We start from the raw sequence: 20,578 nt of genomic DNA, 5'->3' as shown, positions 1-20,578 counted from the left end.
CTTGGCCAGCAGGATGTGGCTCTTGGCCTTGTGGAGCCTTACACCACTGTCCTTGGCCCATGGATCGAGTCTGTCCAAGTGTCACTGCAGAGCCTTCCTGTCCTCCAGCAGATCCACACTCCCACCCAGCTGGGAGTCTGCAAATTGACTGAGGCTGCTCTCAATCCCATCCAGATCATCGATGAAGGCGTTAACCAGGACCAGCCCCAAAACTGAGCCCTGGGGAACACGTTTCAATGCAGCTCAGTTTGCATACTCTGCAGTTGGAGGCTGCAGTGCCCCCACAGCAAAAAGAGCTGCCATCCTGTGGCACTGGCCACACACATGGGTGCAGGAAAAAGCCCTTTTACTAGGGGAATATTGCTGACACAACCGAGCTTTCAGGCACACACTCCTTTTCCCTAACGACCCTGAACTCAATAAACAGTATTTCACCTTCCAGCTCTTTGCACCATTGAATCCTCAGACCAGCAGAGCTCCATCAGCCTCTCTCACCCTTTTGCACCTTTTCCCCACTCAAGCTGATGAGCAGCTTTTATAAGAACAAATGCAGCTGCCAAGAAGGTGAGCCAATCTCTAATGCAACTTACCCTGCCAAAAACAGCTACTGTCTTTTTCTTTCAGAGATGAGTCAGAAAATTCTAGACTTAAAAATATTGCCAGGATAGAGTATGATTTTATTTATTCTCAGGAAACAATAACAACAAGAAAAAGAAGATAATTACAAATAAAGAAACTTTAATTAGCAGGTAATACAGAACAGAACAGTCCAGTCAGTGGCAGAACAGTATTCACAAAACTGTAAATACTGTAAAAACTGTAAATACAGCAGCACCTGGAGGCATGAGCTTATCCTACAGCTGGAAAGTTGCTGAAGTCTGTGACATTCCACTGTAAATAAAAGTGTTATTAAAAATTACAAACTGTCCTGTAATGACTTTGATAACTTCCTGTGCAGCAGCTCCTGCAAAAGTGAAGAAAAAACAGAAGGCAGTTAGCAGGTCATATTTAAACAACAGGAAAATAATGTTATTTATCTAGAAGTCTCTACACTGGAATTATTTCAGGAGTGCCTGATAAATCTCCTAGGAGGCAAAACTGCCCTTCAGTACTTCCTACTACAAAAGATCAGAAAGCTGCTACTTCAAAAGTTAGCTTTGCATACACTTTATCTCCACGTACATACACACAGAGTAAAAATGGGTGAGCAGACAGACCCATGCAAGTTGTGACTTCTCTCAACTGAGAAGGTGAGTTTAAAAAAATATCATGTAAAACTTAACTGCAAAATAAATGGAAGGTTCACTTGAGTGTGATCCCTCTGAATTTTCCTGTAGTAGGAAATATTCTGTAATTTCTTCAGAAATTACCTTCATGCATTTTTCTAAAAAACGATACATACCAAATTTTGCTTAATCAGAAAAAAATTCCTCCATAAGCAGAATATATAGTACATAATTATCTTCAGCACTGAAGGCTTCAACACAAAGCCAAATAAAGTTAACTGATATATCAATTTTGAGCATCCATTAAAACATATTTGCAGGTTGAATGGAGGTAAGAAACCACGGCTACTTATATTTCATAGATCTTTAATGCAAGTGTACTATGTTAAAAGAAGATGTGCACTGCACTGATTTTAAATTACTTTACTTTAAAAAAATTAAGCTTCTTTCCAGCATTCAATTTCTAAGCTTGAAGGGTTGATGTACTGAGATGTTTTTTGAAGCTTATTTTACTGATTATAACCCTTGCTGCACCCATTTACTCTGTACGTACTGTAGGAGGTCACATTTGGAGAGTGAAGGGGAGGATTGTGCCCTAATGCCATCTGTGACTGCAGCCTTTGCTCTGAGAGCCCAGAGGAATGAAGGCTGCAGAGTTCTGGCTGGGCAGGCTGCTGTTGGTGTGGCCCTGGCAGTGTCACCCTTACCTCCCATGAAGGCAGCAACAGCGTGAGGCTCAGCAGCTCCGTAGCGACAACTGCACAGGAAAGGAACAGTCACAACCTGCCCGGCAGTTTTACCAACACAGCCACATTCCCAAAACAACACTTACAACTCATGCACATAGTCATCTTTCACCACTACAGACAGCCCATGCTCTTGGAGGAAACCAGTAAGGCATGATTTTAGCTTTCCAATATCATCTTCCACCTGGTAGTTGTAGACACCTGGAAAATAAATCAGCTATTTCATCACACAGCTGTAACCCCACAGTCAAAGCTAATGGGTTTAAATGGCAGCTGAAATATTTTGTTTTCCTAAAAAGTTTCTAAGACAATTAATGTGTTATTTGTGCTAGACTAATAATAATTGAATATTCTCTTGATGCCTCTCATGACAGACAAATTACTGCATAGCTAAACTGATTGATAATCCACACAACCCATTAATGATACTAATTCAGATAAATTCCGTAAGTTCCCAAAGAGAAAAAATTTCTCATTTTAAATTTCACATTCATAAAGCTGTATTACTATGGAAATAAAACCACAACTTATGTATTTGCAGTTTATAACTTGAACTACAGTAACTATTGGATCTTTATATTTCTTTTGATGATGTGAAGTAACTGGTATTAACATACCTGGGTATCTGCCATGCTGCTTGTAAAATCTATCGACAGCCCTCAGCATCAAGTACAGCACTATTTCACTGTCTGGGTTATCCATATGGGAAACTGAAAACAGCAAGAGAACTGGTTAGCTGGTGCAGATGGAATGGAAAAAGCAAGGTTTTGAATTCCCTGAAAACAAATGGTAAAATCTGCAGTAGAAAGAAACCTTAATGAATACAGCCTGTGACAGAATCTTAATCAAACAATTGTCAGGTACAAAATTTTGCCTCCAAAGTTTATGACAAAACAGTATTATATGTACTTAAGAGAAACTATTCAGTGAAGAAACTCACATTTCAATTCTGGCAGTTGCTTTAATTTAAATGGGTTCTCCTTAGTTACAATTTAAGGATTTGAAACACATGCTTTAAGTATTATGTGTGATGACTGTAATTATAAAACAGGTCTTAAATCCCTTAACACACAGCTCAATAGTATTTGTAAATATTAACTGCTACTTATATCCCACTGCACATTACCAACTAATTCCAGGAGCTTTCACTGAAATGATAAATATTACAACATGTATATACATATTTTGTCCAAATATTCAGAGGACTTGTTTAAGCTAATTTCAACAAACTTTGATGAATAAATATTTCCAGCCCTTTTTTATTTATCCAGGCTCAAAAAAAAAAAAAAAGGCAATATAAAACCCCAAATCAGTATTAAGTAACTAGTTTGTTACTCCACATCCTAAAGGGATAAGCTGAAAGGGGTCAAGATAATTATTTTTACTTGGTCAGGTTAAAGCACCTTTTCACCTCTGTCAGAAATAATTGAGGTATAGAAAAGAGAAGTTTGAAAAAACCAGTGTTTTACTGCAAGTAAAATCCACAAGAAAACAAAAGCTGAAACGTACATCAATCGGTAAGGTCATTTTTTGAAATTTCAAAATCAATTTAAATTCAACATTCTAGACCTAAAAACTCCAGATTTGTAGCTGAGAGACATTTCCTTACAATAAGAATTAATTTAAATTCACCGAAGACATTGTGACATTCCAAATGATAAAACTGCATAATGCAACAGAACGTGTAGCTTAGATTTCCATTTCCTCAGCCAACCATTCCAAGCTGGAAATGCAGTGAGCTTTGTGGCTAGCAGCAGTACTTACTGATTGTATCCTTGCTGTAGGAGTTGGGGCTGTGCTCCTCAGCCAGGGACCGGCAGCGCACCACGCGCAGGAAAGCGGCGTTGCTACCTGGGCACGGGGACAAGGAGACATGGCCCATCAGTGCCACCCCTCACCGCAGCTCTGTCTCACTGGCTGTGACATGGGAAAGGCTACAACTTAACAGCACTGCACTTGAACAATTCCCTGCTTCTCCTCAGCTTGCAGTAATAAAAACCTGTTTAACTACCTTTAGGTCTGTGGTCAGGAGCGTTTTAGGAAATACTCTGTGCTCATGTGGAATCTCCACCTATTTGCCAGGGTAATGTAACAGCGACACCACAGCAATGTTTCCCTCTTCCAGGCTGAAAATTAACATGGTTTTTCAGTCTTCCACTACATCTCACACTGCCTCACATGTTCTCCGTTAATATTTTAACAGCACAGCCATGAGCTGGAAAAGGTCTTTTTCCAGTATCATTGCTATGAACCAACCCAGGGTGCAGCTACAACCCAGCACTGAAAAATGAGCACCTGGGAGGTTCCCAAGTGTTTTACCAATACAGGGCAGCATTCTTTGCTGCATGCTTACAGGGGAGTTTCCAGCTGTGAGGAGCTTCAGCCAGGCTGCTGCTGGACATGTGTACACATCCAGGACAGACACAGCTGAAGTGCCATCAGTTGGGTTACAGCTTTTCAGACCACCTCAAGTCTGCAGAGCCCACACTCTGAAACCACTACCCCAGCACGGGCAAGAGTGGCCAGGTACTCATGACAGAAAGCAGAGGGCAGCTGCCCCCTGTTGTTGGGAGTGAAAAAATACAGAATTTTAAAGCCAGCCTTTACAGACTCACTCCTGAGAGATGCTGAACATCTGCTACTTCTCCTGAAAATGAGGGATGCAAATCACTCAGTACTTACTTGAAAAAGTTAAATATTGACTTACTGCTTAATAACTACATGACCATTCAAAAGTTTTTAATTATTAGATCATGTGCATAAACCCAGAAGAGAATCCAAGTATACTCACAGAACAATTTCAGCTCTCTCTCTGAAATAGACTCAGGTGCCTAAAAGAGAGAATATACTCATTCCAGTGCACATAATGGCCAGAGAATTCCTGCTGTCACATATATATTAATATATTTATTGTGAAATAACTAGTTACAAATGTGCCAAAAAAAAGTGTCTTAATTGTAAATAGTATATCCCTGTATGCATTTTACTTTTATATGATCAAACCAAAGCAGATACTTCACAGATGCTTCATTCCATTAGAAGAATGGCCATAGGTCTGCACTCACCTTGCCCAGAGACTGTAACAATTTAGCAGCATGGTTCCCCACAGCAGCAATATCCTTCTTTGCTTTCTCACGGTATCTGGCAATAATGAAGTAAATAATTACAGCAGAAAGCCATCAACTCTACATTGAAAGCTATCTTTTTTTGTTTGTTTTGTTTTACATTATAAAGACAACATACAAGCCACATGAATGGAAGTGAGCTCCCTCAAGGAGTTGTCTACTTACACATTTTGCAATTTGATGAATTTACTGGAGTCTGCCATCATATCAGGAATGGTGCCCCGGACAGGCAAGCTTCCTTGCCCTTCATTTGCCACAAATTCCTTTAAAGCTCGAACCAAAACCCAGAAGGAAGATGACTACAAATGCACATGAGACAGTCATGTACACAGATGTTATTTATAATGCTTTTTCTACATTTAAGTCTTACCCTTAACTACTCATACCTGCTCTGTGAGTTTTAGGCAGCAATCATCATTAAAAAGCTCTTCAATGCCTCTTGGAACCTATGAAAATAAATAAATTTGGTTTGTAGTTCCTTGACTTTTGATCTTGAATTCTCTCAACACTCACTACACAGGTGAGCCAACTCCAAGTGACCTCAGAGTTTCATGGCAAATTTCCTCTGAATGCAACCAAGTCTGTGCTGCTCTGACATTTCAAAGAGCAGCCCTGCCCAAGAGCAAGGCAATGCTTCTGAGCAAGATCAATGTCACAAACAAAATCTCACCTGACTTCCATCTTTGACAGACAAGATTTAAAAAACTGTAGCAGCAACCATCCCAACTGCCTACCCTGCTTCTGCGGCAGAGCAGCCAAAAGGCTGGGGAAAGGGAATGGAGCTACAAAAGTCAGTGTTTTAGTCAGAATCTTTAACTGCTGCAAGTCAGTCTGGCACTTAAACAAATAGTAATATTCTGGCCCATGTCTTGTAGTGGCTTGGATGACAGCACTAAGTTTTACCTGCTGCTTTCTTGGCAGACTTAACATCACCATCCAAGCATGGATCAGCATAGTTCAAAACAACAGAACATAATCTAGGAAGAATGACAGAATATCCTTTTGCCTCATGTAGCCTTTGCAGTTTAACCCAGATGAAAAACTAAAGAAATTAGAGCTCAATTTTAAATCATGAGTTACTAGGTCAGGATTATTTAAGAGACAATGAAAACATCACTTCTAACGCTTTTAACCTTGACCAGTTTATGTACTAATCCTGTTTTAGCTAAATACAAATGTTACTAATGGAATTTCTGTCCTAAAGCTGAATAATATATTCTGAGCAAATGAGGCACTTGAAATTGCTTCAGTTTTATCACAGAAATGTTTATTTTACCTCTGTACGATTTAATGCTGTGTTCACATTTTTTATAGCTTCTTCAAAGTTTTCCTCATCTTCTGGGGTCCCATTTTCATTCTTTAAGATACCTTATTGAAAAAAAAATTAAAATGCACAACTGTTTGAATTACATCTCATCATCTATGTCATACCAACAGAACAGACTGCCTTTGGATGTATTTGTGGCATAACAGCTACCAGCAAAAAAATGAAAAATAAATCACAAGAAAAAAGATCAGATGTAATTATAAAGCTAACTTCATCTAAATTCTGCATATGATTCATTTTCCTGTGATGTTAAGTAGCAGTTACTTAGCACAAAAGCACAAGTCAATTTCTGCAAGAAGGAGACAATCAAGTTTCATAATCACTAAATTAACAATTCTCCTTCCCATGCCAGTCATGGTTTGCTGTGTTTTTTTCATCAATTTTGGTGAACACTTAGGCATCCACAGAGGAAGCCAGCCCAAGGAAGGGCCTCCACTAAAATCTGACATAATCAAAGGTAATTACTATGAATCAGATCTATTCCCTATCACAGCCTGTGGTTAAGGACCACTCCAAATTTGCACATAGGCCACCCTCAAGTGAGGAAATACAAAAAATTCAGTCAATGATGTTTTTCTACAATCATTTAAGACAATGCATATAGATCTTAAAAATGCCACATGAACTTTAGCACCCTTGAAAAGGTATTGGACTGAAAGCCCTGCATGAATTCATTCCCACACTGGTTACACTGCAGTCAGTGCTACAGAACCTGGCCATGCAGAGGTGAAGGATTACCAAGTGTCTCATGGCTCAATGGACAGACCAAATACTTGCAGAATAACAATTCCAGCATCAAAAGCCATTTGCTTTCCTCTTTATCACATTTTTAACGGGATTTTCTCTTAAGGCCTTTGCTCCTACCGAAATCAAAACACACTCTGGATATTAGGACAAAACATTGACAACAAACACTCACAAGCAAGTCTGGCATCTTAAGATTCACCAATACAAAACAATCATACAGTATATACCAACAGATCTTTCATAAATTAAACCTGAGAGCTTGGGATTAGTTTTCAGATAAGGGACCCCTGGGACTGATTACCTTGCCGAATCAGTTCTTTGAAGGCTTCTTTCTCTTTGTAACTCTTAGGCAACTGTTCACTTTTCTAAATTTAAAAAACACAAAGAGATTTTTGTCTTTAAAATACCTACTACTAAGCCCAATGTGTTCAGACTGCTGAACTCCAGGAGTCTGACATTGCTCACACATTCACTTGTATTTCAATTAGTAATCTCTTTTTTATGATTCCATCTTGGGTTTTTTTATGTCACACACTGCCGAAATAACTAACTGCTTCAGAAAAGACAGACCAATAATAGTGATAAAAAAGTTTTGCAACATACCTCATTGAACCATTTTGTGAGATACTTGGCTACAATCACAATCCATGGAGTGTGGCTGTGGTCCTAGAATTGAAGAGTGGAGAAATCTCTGTCAGGTTGAACAAAAATAGGAAACAAATTAAAAACCTAATTTCAACGTGAGCTCCAAATATCCCTTGCACTACTCTAAACGGGACATGTTCCAGACTTTGACTCATCCATAATGTTAACTATTATAAAATAAATTATCAAATTATTATTACTTTAATTAAAAAGAGGTGAGCCAAATTCTCCAATATTTTTCTGGAGTGGGACTCAAGCTATGCACAAACATCCACAGTGTAAAGCTCTGGAGCAGTAGGTAACCATAAAAATTAAAAACCAAATTCCAAAGGTGGTTGTGGGGGGGTATTCAATCTAACAAAACATCAAGCTGTTCAATAATACACCTTGCTTCCCAAGACCCACACCTGCTTAAGATTTAAATAGATTGGAACACTTGGGGCAGAGGCAAAAATAGTTCCTTGTGACTTGATTCTAGAGCTGGTTCTGTTCAGATGAGACTTGGCACCAGAGTCATCTGCCAAGAGCCATTTCCACAGAACCCCTGTGCTGTGTCTGTACCTGTGCTGGGGAACACAGGGCAAACCACATGCCAACCTTTTTGTCCATATGCTCCAAGTCATAATCCTGAACATGCTCTGTCAGTTCTGGAAATGGTTTGTCCAATCTCAGATCTTCTAACATATTGTCAGGGTGAGATTCAACAACTATGAAAAAACAACACAATGCATTTCTCACCTTTATGTCTGCCTTCAGAACAGAGCTACACAAATACAGGACAACTTGCTCCTTTCACTGCTTGATTCTCAAAGTAAGAGTTCTGTGTAAGTCACCATACTTTTACTATTTGTTGCAGTTCATTATCCCCATGCATTCCTCAAAGAATGCAAACTACCTAAGACTTAACAAATACTAAATATATCACAAGATGAAAAAAGACAAAAAACCCTAAAGTGCCACAAGTTACTGAAGCTTTAAACCTTCCAGAGAAGTCTTGATCTCAGTAAAGCCTCTAACCTGTATGTTCTTTAATCACAACTCTCAGGTAACCAACCAGCCCATAAGTCCTGCAGACCAGCAGGGGAATGTTGGAATTCCAGAGAACTTCAGCCAGGCGCAGCAATGTGCTGTAAGGAAAAACATGCTTTTTTCAGACCTACAGAAGACAACAGTAAACTATAAAGTTAACTCCTGCACCAGTTATTTGTGAAAGAGTTCTCTCAGAAAACTTCTCTAATATCATCATGATCCTAAGCACATAAGGTGATTAATTCCATACAGCAATTTACAGTAATTTGGAAAAATATCTATCCATTATCTTACTAATGTCTCATTCCACCCTCCCAAATGCTCCAAGCAACAAATATAAAGCTCCAGTGAGTTTTGAGACAGAGAAATAAAGAATTAGATCCATGTTTTGCAGAGTCCTAACTTTCAGAAGAGGCAGTTCCCATCAGAGGTACAAAAAGGTCTCTAGAAAATGCCATCACTGTAATTTTCCTTCACAATGACACAGTTCTGTTCTGCTTAGGTTTTTCTGCAAGAAGTGCCTGTGCATAAATGCACACACACACACACACACACACATATATAAACCTGCTTTTACAACTGAATGAAAACAGGTAGTTCTTACCTTTCTGGCAGTTGTGTTGCAACCACTAAGTTAAACCGATTAAAAAAGGAAGGGTTGTTGTCTAAAAGTTTTTCTGGACTCTAAATAGGGGGGAAAAAATGTATGTCAGGGAACACTGAAAATTTCTGAGTACAGAGCAAGTCTGCTGAATATAAAATGTTAATTGAAAGTCATAAAGTTAAGATGAAGTTACAAAATAATGTTTGAAACACATCAAGAGATTCTTTGTGTGAAATACATACAAATGACTTAACTTAAAATCAATTTCTCAAATGCTGTTTTATCCTGAATCTATTTGAACTGCAACATCACAAAGCAACACAGAGTTGTTATTTCACATTTTTATCACACTGTATAACACACCCATAGTACTGCTTTAGGAATACAAACCTCTTCAACAAAGTTTCCAGAAACATCACTATTCAACTCCTGCAAGAGCTCCATGGCACTCTGGGCACGATTCTGTTTCAGAGGAACCAAAATGAAATGTAGTTTACACATTGTATCAGTACTACATAATGCCACCTGCTAACAATGCCAAACCAAGCAACAACAAAACAACTCCAGGAAACATCCCACAACAAAGCTCATCATAAGCTAAGGCTCCTTACTCCAAGTCGTGCTCATCTGAAGCAAAGATGCATCAGGCACTTAGTCTGAGAGCATGTAATACTGTTTTAAAAAGACAAATTGTGAGACAGCTATTTCCTAATTTCCAGTTTCATTACAGAATTTCCAGGAGTTACCTATGCTCTCATACTCTCTGTTTTGTGATTTCCCCCCCATTCACCTCTCTACTCCTAGATTTACTCCTTCAACCACAACTACCTTATCCTTCCATAAATTTTAACCATAAGCTCTTAACTTTTTTTCTACTCAGTCTCACTACAATTGAGTTTATCTTCTCTATCTTCTCACTTATGAGCAACTAAAAAGTAAACATGGGGAATTCTGTTAAAGAATAAGCAGACTTTAACCTATACAATATGCTTTTAGCATTATTCATAATACCACATTTAAATACTCAACATTTCCATGCTTTTGATACATGTAAACTGATATTTATTATTTCCTTACCTGACCAATATGGCTTTTTTGTAGAAAGAAACTGAAAAGGAGACAAGAGAGAGTTACATGTGAACTTTTATTCTGAAGAAAAAACAGCACTGAAGTTACATTTTGTTCTACAGAATATGTTGCTGACTCTCATACACAACAAACCTTTAAATATGCTTTTTCCCACCACTGTTGTATTTTCCTCAGAAACAGTTTCTTAATAAAGCTTTTCAATGCCCAAGCCATAAATCTGAAATATAAGACATGCAAAACTTCTCTAGAAGACAGGATCATGTTGCTGGCTCTTTCTCACCAGGCTAATCAAAGACTCACTAGCACTGATTTCCTCATATAATGGAATATCCTTCCCCCTCACATAACCCCTATAGGTATCTAAGTGCACTGTAACAGAACTTGATGAAGAATTAGTAGGCAAATCATTCTTACAGAATTTGCAAACAGTTTTTTACCCTTTTCTCTGCTGCACAGAGCTGTTCAAAGCTATGAAAGCTAATAAATGTCTAGCAGACACCGCTGCACAATGACCAATGAAAATTAAGTCATTTGCATCACCAGAATCAGGGAAAACATTCAACTACACTGAAACACAAGCACTGTCATAGCTCAAGACTACATCAAACAACTTAATTTTCAGTATTTTTATATCGAATGAGCATTGTCCTTATAAACTTGACATGTGAAGCAAACAGACCAGTAAGGTCCAAACCCAGCAAGTAAAATAATTTAGCAGCTAATATAAAAATAACCATGCATGCTGTCTGTCACCAACCTCCATACCCACAGAAGACTTGGAGAAACACAGAGAGGTTTTAAAATAATTTTACAGGACTTAGCAAATATAGAGATGGAACTACCTATGAAACTCTGTCACTTGTCAGTTTATAAGTGAAATGAGTAAAAAAACCTACTTATTTCCAACATCTTCTCCAGAGACTCGGTTCTCATCGACAATTGTAAATGAACCAATACCTTTGGGGGGAAAAAATCTCCTATGAATAACTTGGCATCATCAAGCTATCAGATACACCACAGGGAGAAGAGACAGAAGAAATATCTGACCTGGCAGCACCAGGTTTTTAAGTATTTCAGTTCCTGTTGCTGTTGCATTTATCACACACACATGGGCAGATTCCAATGCTTCTTGGCCATGGTCACCCCACAGTCTGTATTGGGAAGGAAACCAAGACACAATGAAGTTATTTAACCTCAGACTGCAAGGCCAGTATAGACATATAACAAAAAAAAGAAAAAAAGAAAAAAAAAAAAAAAGATAAATGGAAGGCAAGTATGCTACTGTCCATTTACTGCTGAAGACCTAAATAGCACTAACCAAAATAAGCACCCTTAAGGGAATTCACTGTGAAAACTCTGAGACTTTTCAAAGAGCAGTTTCCCTGACATTCCATTTTCTCCAGCTTTGCACCATATGCATGCACACACCTCTTACTCTTGGAACATACCTTAACTTTTTTAAAAGCAGCACAGGTTAATACAGTCCTTGCCCAAATTTTTCCCTAATGCTGAACATTCTCTTTTTCCTAACTTTTATTATAAATAATAGGATTATTTAAAATATATATTTTAAAATTTCTCAAGACACTGAAATACACAGGAGATAGAAATCAGTCTTGCTGAGTCTGGTACTTCACACCCAGAGAAAACAGCACTGAGGCTGAGATCAGGCTGGGACAGTCCTGGGTTACACATTCCGCTGATTTCATTTGGGTGGCAACTCATAGAATTTTTAGGGTTGGAAAGGCCCTCTGGAGGTGACCCAGTCCAAGCCCTGCCCAGGCAGGGTCACCTGGAGCAGGTGACATAGGAGCATGTCCAGGTAGGTTTGGAATGTCCTTGAGAGGGAGACTCCACAGCCTCCCTGGGCATCTGCTCCAGGGCTCTGTCCCCTCCAGGAAAACAAGTTCTTCCTCATGTTGAGATGAAACTTTTTGTGTTTCAGTTTATGGCCATTGATCCTTGTCCTGCTGCTGAGCACCACCCAAAAGAGTCTGGCACCACCCTCTTACACCCACTTTTGAGATATTTCTATGCATTGATGAGATCCCCTCTCAGTCTTCTCTGCTCTGGGCTAACCAGGTCCAGCTCCCAGCCTCTCCTCACCAGAGATGCTCCAGACCCCAAATCCTCTCTGTGCCCTCCACAGGATTCTCTCCAGTGGCTCCTTGTCTTTCCTGTACTGAGGAGCCCAGGACTCTGCACCCCTGAGCCGTATAAAGCTATGGAGGGAACAACAGAGTTCTATCACCACTGCTGAGCCCTTCACTCACCCATATCCATCCATGTGGAAACTAAACAGCCACAGACAGACACCTCTGACTCTGGAGCCGTTACCCTCCCCTGGTAACTCGGATCTTCTCTGCCCTTTACAGAACCCCTGGCTGGGTCAGGCTGGAGGGGCCACAGGGGCTGCTCTGGTGTCACCTCCCTGCTCCAGCAGGGCCATCCCAGAGCACAGGGCACAGCACAGTGTCCGTGGGGCTCTGGAATATCCCCAGGGAGGAGACTCCACAGCCTCTCTGCACACCCTGCTCAGGGCTGGCACTGCCCAGGGCACAAGTTGTGCCTCCTGTGCGGGGGCAGCTCCTGGGCTCAGCCCCTGTCCGTGGCTCTGGGGCCATTGCTGGGACCAGAGCAGAGCCTGGCTCCATCTTTTTGGCACATCCTCCTTTACATATTCATATATATCCAGAGAGATACAAACAGACATACATAATATAAATATATGGAATACACGTATTTATATATTTGCACATTATATACTTATACAAAAAATATTTTACAAATAGCTTCTATATCTTATATAAAAAACACATGAGTACCTACGCAGACATCTATATATATATGTCTGTGTACCTCTATCTGCCTTTACATATATATTTGAAATTATGTATATCAATATATTCCCGTTAATAAATGCTGTTTGTTTATTTATCGCGTATCTATTGTCCGTGTGCCGGTGCAGCCCCCAGGGCCCCGCCGGTCGGACACAGCCCCTGCTCCCCGCGGCTCCGCCGGGCCCGCGCGGCCCGTGGGGCCTGTCCCCGGCAGGCGCCGAGCGGACCCGTCCCCGCCGCTGGAGGCGCAGCCCCGCTCCCCGCTCGGTCGGTGCCGGTGGCGGTGCCGGTCCGTGCCCGCCCGCGGTACCTGAGCTGGCGGTCGTAGCGCTGCTCCTTGAGGCCGGCCCGGCCCGGCCGCGCCATGGCCGCTGCTCCGCCGCGCACGCGCGGGGCGGGTCCTGCCCTGCCCTGCCCTGAGGGGCGGCCCCGGCCGCACCGCCCTGCCCGGGCTGTGCGCTAGGAGCGGCAGCTGCTCTGCCTCCTTCCGCCCCGGCTGGCAGCGCCGCCAGCTGCTCTGCCTCCCTCCGCCCCAGCTGACAGCAGCACCCGCGCTGCTGGAGGCTCGAAGCGGGCAGGGTCGGCAGCACCCGGGATTCTTGCCCTCACTCGCACCCAGCCCGGTTGTTCAGCGCCGCCCCCGCCTTTCCCTGTGCCCCGCTTCGGCATGCTCTCCACGCCGTTTGCCGCCACGCGAGGCCTCAGGGAGAGCGGCATTAAACCAGGCCTTCTCCGCATCAAATTATTTAGTGCTAGTAATGGTCACAATCGAACTAAACCTGCCTCTAGCAGCTTTCCTCCGCATCTCAACCCGCCCATTCTTGAAAGCAATGTTACTCCTCTGCTCGGGTCCGTTTTCCACGGCCTGAACAGAGAACACGAGAAAGAGGAGGCCTACAAAAAATCCTGCACACGAGCACTCCATGCGCAACCATCGGCAACCCAGCCCTCATGGGAACCCCATTCCTAGCAGGATTCCACTCAAAAGAGCTCATGGAGAGTTTAATCACGTCCTATCTGTGCCTTGGTACATAAAATGTGGAGTATGTAAAATTTTGTTACAAAAATACGTTTTTTGCTGTTTGATCTTTGTAACTTTAAGCCTAATCAACAAGGAGGGAGATTTAATCCGTGGAACAAAGTGGCCAACAAGCTCTAAGCGATGTCCAGCTGTTGGAAACACAAATTCCCGGTCAGCAGGGTTGCCTTGTTGAGGTTTGGGGCTGGACATGTCCCAGTGATCTCAGCCCTGGGGAGGTAACAAAGCTCGGGGAGAAGGATTTCCTCCCATACACGAGGAATGCAGAATTCGTGGGCCATGAGGACATTTGGCAGAACCCCCAAGATGGAGAAGAAACAAATGAAGCAACTCAGAGCTGTGTGGAATCAGCTCTGAGGGGATAAAGGGGAATTAGAGCGGCAGGGGCAGACCAGGAGCACAACTGATGGAGCAGCCACACAGGAAAGCACCGAGCCAAAGGAGGAGAAGGAGAGAGCACGGCAGTAACTGGCGTGAGAAACGAGACACTCATTAACCAATAGAGGAGAGAATACTGATTAATAAGAGAACTGTGTAACCTGTAGCCGATAAACATCCGTGCCCTTGTTTGCTAAAATATATAAATAGGAGAAAGGATGGATAGTTGGGCTGCTTGGTCTGTGGAACACCACTGAGCACAAGGCTTGGCAACTCTGACATAAACAATCAATGTCTCTCTCAAGTGTGTATTTACTGGCTGTTGCACAGTAATGGATCCAGTTTGTCTGGACAACAGTGCCATTCCCAGAATTTATGTTCAAAATGGGCATTTCTCTGCATCTCTTGATGTACTTTGTGTATGGACTTTTGAGGCATTTTCAGGCAGACTGAGGCAGAAGCCCTGAAAGTACCTGCAGTCAGGAAATCCAGTAGGACATATTTTGCAGAGATGTTGCACATTATTGTAGTTGTTCCTGCTTGATATGGAGACAAGAACACGTGAAATCTGTTGTGCCTTTCCATATAGGATCAGCATTGGTTGGACCTTGGTAGTTGGGAGAAACATCACTCACTTTTTAAAATTTCAAAGGTTTATTAAACCTTAACAAAGCACAACAGAAGACTGATTAAGGAGAAGAGGCAGCACTCGACTCCCCATGGCTCACTGCCACATGCTCATGCCCAATTGCAAAATGGATGCATTGCTTTTTATATCCTTAGCCCCTTCCAAAGTCTCATCAGTCCACTTTTTCTCTGTCCATTTGTGGATATTTCTTGTATCTTGATTGGAGGTCAGGAGTCATTATGCCATGCCTCCTAGTAGCAAGCCAGCCCTCCCCAAATGCCCTGAAGCTATTTCAAGGGAGAGGGGAAAGAGGACTATGGGAAGATATATTACAATAACATAACTATACATCCACAAAACTTAACATACACACAATATTCATCCTTTAATTGTGAGAGCCAACCTTGCAGCACTCATCTATGACAAAAAAGTGTACAAAAAAGGAGAAAACTTCCACATCTTAAAAAAATTTCAACCAACATTTCTGGCACTAAGTTTCAACAACTAAAGAGAAGTTCTGAAATACTTGCATCATTCACACTGATTTGTTAGTTCATATAAAGTCCATTATCCTTTTAATCTGTCTCTCTTTGGAAACCTTAGTTTTCTGTACATCTGCTGGAATGATGCACACAGCAGTGCTTTATTATATGGAGTGATTTACATCTTGCAGCTGATGTACTACAAAACATTGCTTCCTCTTTTGTTTCCCATACACAGCATCTCCAGGAAAGTTCATTTTTCAGGCTTTGTGTTTGCTGTGCCACACTAAATCCCTCCTTTTGCTGCCATTTCAGTGGCCATTGCTGTATTTCAGGAACATTCTGTTTCCCAAAATCAAAAGCAGTCTCCTGGATTGGTCTCTGCTACCCTACTGAATCTGACAAACCATAAATCGCAATAATTAATATTTCGGTTTTAATTCCAGAATGTAGTTCCCATGCCTAGTATAAGGCAGCCAAGTGTGTATACCTTTAAAAGACAAAAATAAGTAATAAAATAAAAGGTGTATGAAGGTATTGGGGGTTCTTCTTCTTCCAGTCACTGCCATGGAGCTCCTGATACATCTCATCCACCACCCTGGAATTTCTGCTTATTTCCAGCTTGGTGCTCCTCGGAGTCCTGCAGGGGCACCGGGATCGTCTGCTCCAAAGCCTCTCCTCTCTCCTTTCCCATCTCGGCCGAGAGGGCTGCTCAGGATGCTTGGCTCTGTTTGTTATTAATTCCATAGTTGTTTGTGTGCCTTGTTAGACACACTAGTAAGGAACTGTTATTCCTATTCTCACATCTTTGCCTGAGAGCCCCTTAATTTCAAAATGATAGTAATTCAGAGGGAGGGGATTTATATTCTCCAATCCAAGGGAGGCTCCTGCCTTCCCTAGCAGACGCGTGTCTTTCAAACCAAGACAGAAGGCTGGGAAACTCCTAGAGAACCAGGTACCCCATTCCCCTTTTTCTGCGCCACTTTCCCAAGAGTGTTCCTACTAAATTCCTTCTAACCCCTTTCCCACCTTGGCCCGTGTTTGATTCAAGCCTTTTCTCTTGCATAGTTGTTTGTTAACTATATGCCTGTCCTTTTTGACCTTTTCTTCTTATTCCCTTCTTCACTTTGGCACCATTTATTGTTTTCCCCCTAATGCCAGGGGGAGATTTTCCCTCAGAAATCTGATGACTCTCAGAAATCTCTGTTTCTGTGGGAGAAGGATGACCACTTTCAGCTCCTGAAGTTCCACTGTCTGCATGAGAATCTCAATATATCAATATACATAGATATGTATATGATTTCAATATACCAATATATATGTCTATAATGTCAATATATCAATATAGACACAAAAGCCACCACATTTTTGTGTTTGCAAGGAAAAACTTGAGAATATAAAAGGTGAAATTTCTTCAGTCAATCAATAACTGTAGGCAGTCTGTTTTAAAATAAAGCACTAAAACACAGAAAAGTATCTGTAAGGATTGTGCTTTTTAGTGTTCAGTGTTGGCAGTACACTATTCTGCTTATATTTACTGTGTGGAGTATTTTTGTGCAGCTCCTGGGTTCATTAGAAATGCCTTTAACACGCATGTAAAGAACAGATGCCAGCTCAGAGTAACCCCCTGTGGGAGCTGCCAGCATCCGTGGTGGCAATGTAAGAGGAGAGAGGAGCTGCCTGGATAAACAGATACTCTGTCAAGAACCCGAGGCACAGACAGGCTCTGGAGTGATGAATGTTTTATTTAACATTTCATCTGCTCCTACTCACAGAACGTGAACGGCTCAGAGTGTGCAGCCTGCACCCAAACTGCTGGGATTTCTGGTTTTGTTGGCTTGCAGTGACACACCAGACACACTGGGGAGCACTAAAGAAGGCACATGACACCCTGTTCAAATGTGTCACCATTATTAATGATGTCAGCAGATGTCATTGTCCAGTTACTCAATACACTCAGAGCGCCATTGAGCCACTCACCTGGGAACCAAATAACTCTTACTTCATCTTACACACCTTAAAATGCAGCTCTGCCCCTCCACAGTGATGCAGTAATATTTATCAGAAGCATTATCCTCAAGTGACATCTCCATGTGCAACTACCTCCCAATAACTCCAGACCTGTAGTATTAGAGACATTTTGTCTAAGAGATTAAAATCCCCAATTTCCTCAAACCTGCAAAGCTTAAATATGTCTAACTTCAATTCAGCATTCCAATCTTGGAGTTTTCTAACCATCATGGTTAGTCCTTATATAGCAATTTTAATAAAGGGAGTGCCAATTAAATCATAAAGAAAATTAATTCTGTATATAAAGGTGGGAAACCTGAAGCATTCATTGTTAGTTCTGTATTACAGCCTGGTGAAGACCCCCTGTATTTGTCCTGGGCTGCTGCTCTGTTCACTCATCACTGCTGGCAAAGGGGAATAAAACCCTAAGTGAGAAGGCTGGGGAAGACAGATTTCTGTTTTAAGGCAGCTCGAAAGATCTCACTGTAGTGAATGGAATTATGTCTTCATTCACTGCAAAGCAGACACTTCTGAAATGGCGTCAAGAGCCCAGAAGAAATTTGTGGAAATCATGTCACTTTTAGCTCAGCATTGGAGAAATCCACCCCTTAAGCAGCTACCACTCTGTTGTTCTCACTTCCATAAGTTCACAAGTGTGATGTAATTGTCCTGAATTCAAACTAGTAAAACAGAACAGAATTACATGATGGCTGCAGCTTTTGAAGTGATAAATGATAATTTGAGGACAGAAGCAGTGAAACCCATTCTTAGAGTCAGCCAATATCCAGAGGTATCAGGGTTACAGAATAAAGAGATATTTGTATAAGCAGCAGTGTTACCATATATTTAAGGAAAAAATTTCATTTTCCTCATAAAAAAAGAAGGCTGGTGGGTTGAAAGCACATTAAGTTGTCATATACACACTGATTAACATTTACTAATGATAAATTTTACAAGTCAAATTTTATTCAGGCTCACTTTCCTTTCCCCTCAAGGTATTGTCATTCCCGCTTTCCACTTTTCTAAATGCATCCATTTAAACCTCCATTTTGTGGAGTCTGCTTCCTGCCATATCTTCAGGATACTTTCACTTGTCTCAGAGCTCTTCCTGTGCCATGTGTTTGTAGTCCAGATCTGCAGACACCTATGTGGATTTGAGTGAGAAGATAAAAGCTGGTGCCAGTGCAGGTTGGGCACTGCAGTGCCACTGTGTCCTGTGGGCTCACCTGAGCCCAGTGTCGATGTTTCTCTTGAAAACAGTTGTTCAACATTTGCTGCCTTCATGTTGGCTTCCCCAGTTTATGGTCTGCTTTTTAATGTACAAAATTCCTCTTCCATTACTTTTCACTGCTGCATTGGTAGTTTTCGTACTTTTCTCTAGAACAACTTTCCTGACTCAGCATCTGAGTGAATATTTTAAGGTCCTAATTCCAGTGTTGGGTGCCCACGAGTGTGCCCAGACTGTTGGGACACAGCCGTGCCCAGTGTCTGTGCCAGGTGTGTGTCAGGGACCTGAGCAGGTCACAGCAGCTTGACAGGAACAAATTGAGGAGCTGACTTGAGTAAGTCATTGCAGAACTCTCCTGTGGAGACCTTTGCAGCAGTTTACATCCCTCTGTGAGTGATTTAGCTGGCATCAGCAACTCTGAAAGGTTTTATAGCTGACTGTCATGGAAACCTCCTGAAAAAGAAAATTAATACTTACAAGGCAGTACCACAACATAAAAGTTGCATTAAATTGCCTCTTATTGATTTTTTCCTTCCAAATTCTTGATTGCATAATAGAAGAATCCCTATTTTGTGTGCTATTGTCTTTCTAAAAATCAATGTTCATAAAATGTAGCTTTGACAGAGAGTATTTCCTCAGATCTAACAAAATCACAATAAAGAAGCCTTTCTTCTTGTCCCAGAGATGTCTTAAGACATTTCACAGTTGCAGCTTGGGTGTCTCATTGTAGCCTCTCCATGGCTTTAGTAAGGGACAGGCAACCCACTGGGTCATTCCAGATAACTGAGGCTTCACAGTTCAACTCTGGAGTCTGCTATATTCCACACTCTTAATTTTGTCCATTTAAAAAGTTTCTTTAAAGTTGCAAAATTAAAATCAGATTGTCAATTCATCCTTATTTTGTGTGATTTGTTTAGAAGCAGCACAAGAAGTTTTGTCCCAAGATGTGAATGTTCTCCATCTCATCTAAGCATTGGTTGTGATTAATTACAGAGCTGGTGAAAACACCATTCCGTTTCTGCAGCCGGCAGGAGGGTTTCAGAAGAGAGGCAGTGATGTTTCTCCCTGCAGAACACAGATGTAAGAAGGGCAGGTCCCACCTGCACACAGCTGTCCTGATGCTCAGAGCACCTTATGGCTTTTGTTTCCTTGGGGCAGAGAATGAGAAAACACTGATATTTTTCCCTGAATTTGACCCACGGTTTGACTTTCTCTCTAAGTCCTGAGACTTCAGTTATCTGAGTTTTACATTTTCCTTCACCTGTGCTGCCTTAGTAAATAGGGGGAGCAGGAGCAGGAGCAGGAGCAGGAGCAGGAGCAGAAGCAGAAGCAGGAGCAGGAGCAGGAGCAGGAGCAGGAGCAGGAGCAGGAGCAGGAGCAGCAAGGCTGGAGCAGAACACGGACACTTTCCCTGTCCTGCAGGAATTGCTTTGGC

The 20,578-nt window shown here is 41.6% G+C and overlaps 1 protein-coding gene across 1 annotated transcript; it reads right to left on the bottom strand.

Annotated features, from left to right (window-relative positions):
- Positions 1-654: 654 nt before the first annotated feature.
- NAE1 (NEDD8 activating enzyme E1 subunit 1) lies at positions 655-13,770 on the bottom strand. The gene is made up of 20 exons (XM_033069876.1): positions 13,689-13,770; positions 11,586-11,689; positions 11,435-11,495; positions 10,527-10,557; positions 9,840-9,911; positions 9,450-9,529; positions 8,834-8,943; positions 8,414-8,523; positions 7,775-7,837; positions 7,473-7,536; positions 6,374-6,465; positions 5,484-5,543; positions 5,263-5,396; positions 5,038-5,113; positions 4,764-4,803; positions 3,737-3,823; positions 2,590-2,682; positions 2,059-2,173; positions 1,934-1,983; positions 655-964 (listed from the first exon to the last, which is right to left on the bottom strand). The coding sequence occupies exons 1-20, from the start codon at positions 13,742-13,744 to the stop codon at positions 855-857; spliced, it is 1,608 nt and encodes a 535-aa protein (XP_032925767.1). The 5' UTR covers positions 13,745-13,770; the 3' UTR covers positions 655-854.
- Between the last annotated feature and the right edge of the window lie 6,808 nt (positions 13,771-20,578).

The sequence above is a fragment of the Catharus ustulatus genome, chromosome 11, assembly GCF_009819885.2.
Source record: "Catharus ustulatus isolate bCatUst1 chromosome 11, bCatUst1.pri.v2, whole genome shotgun sequence".
NCBI classification, from domain to species: Eukaryota; Metazoa; Chordata; class Aves; order Passeriformes; family Turdidae; genus Catharus; species Catharus ustulatus.
The sequence above is the reverse complement of the archived record's forward strand: the minus strand, read 5'-3'. Positions and strand labels throughout refer to the sequence as shown.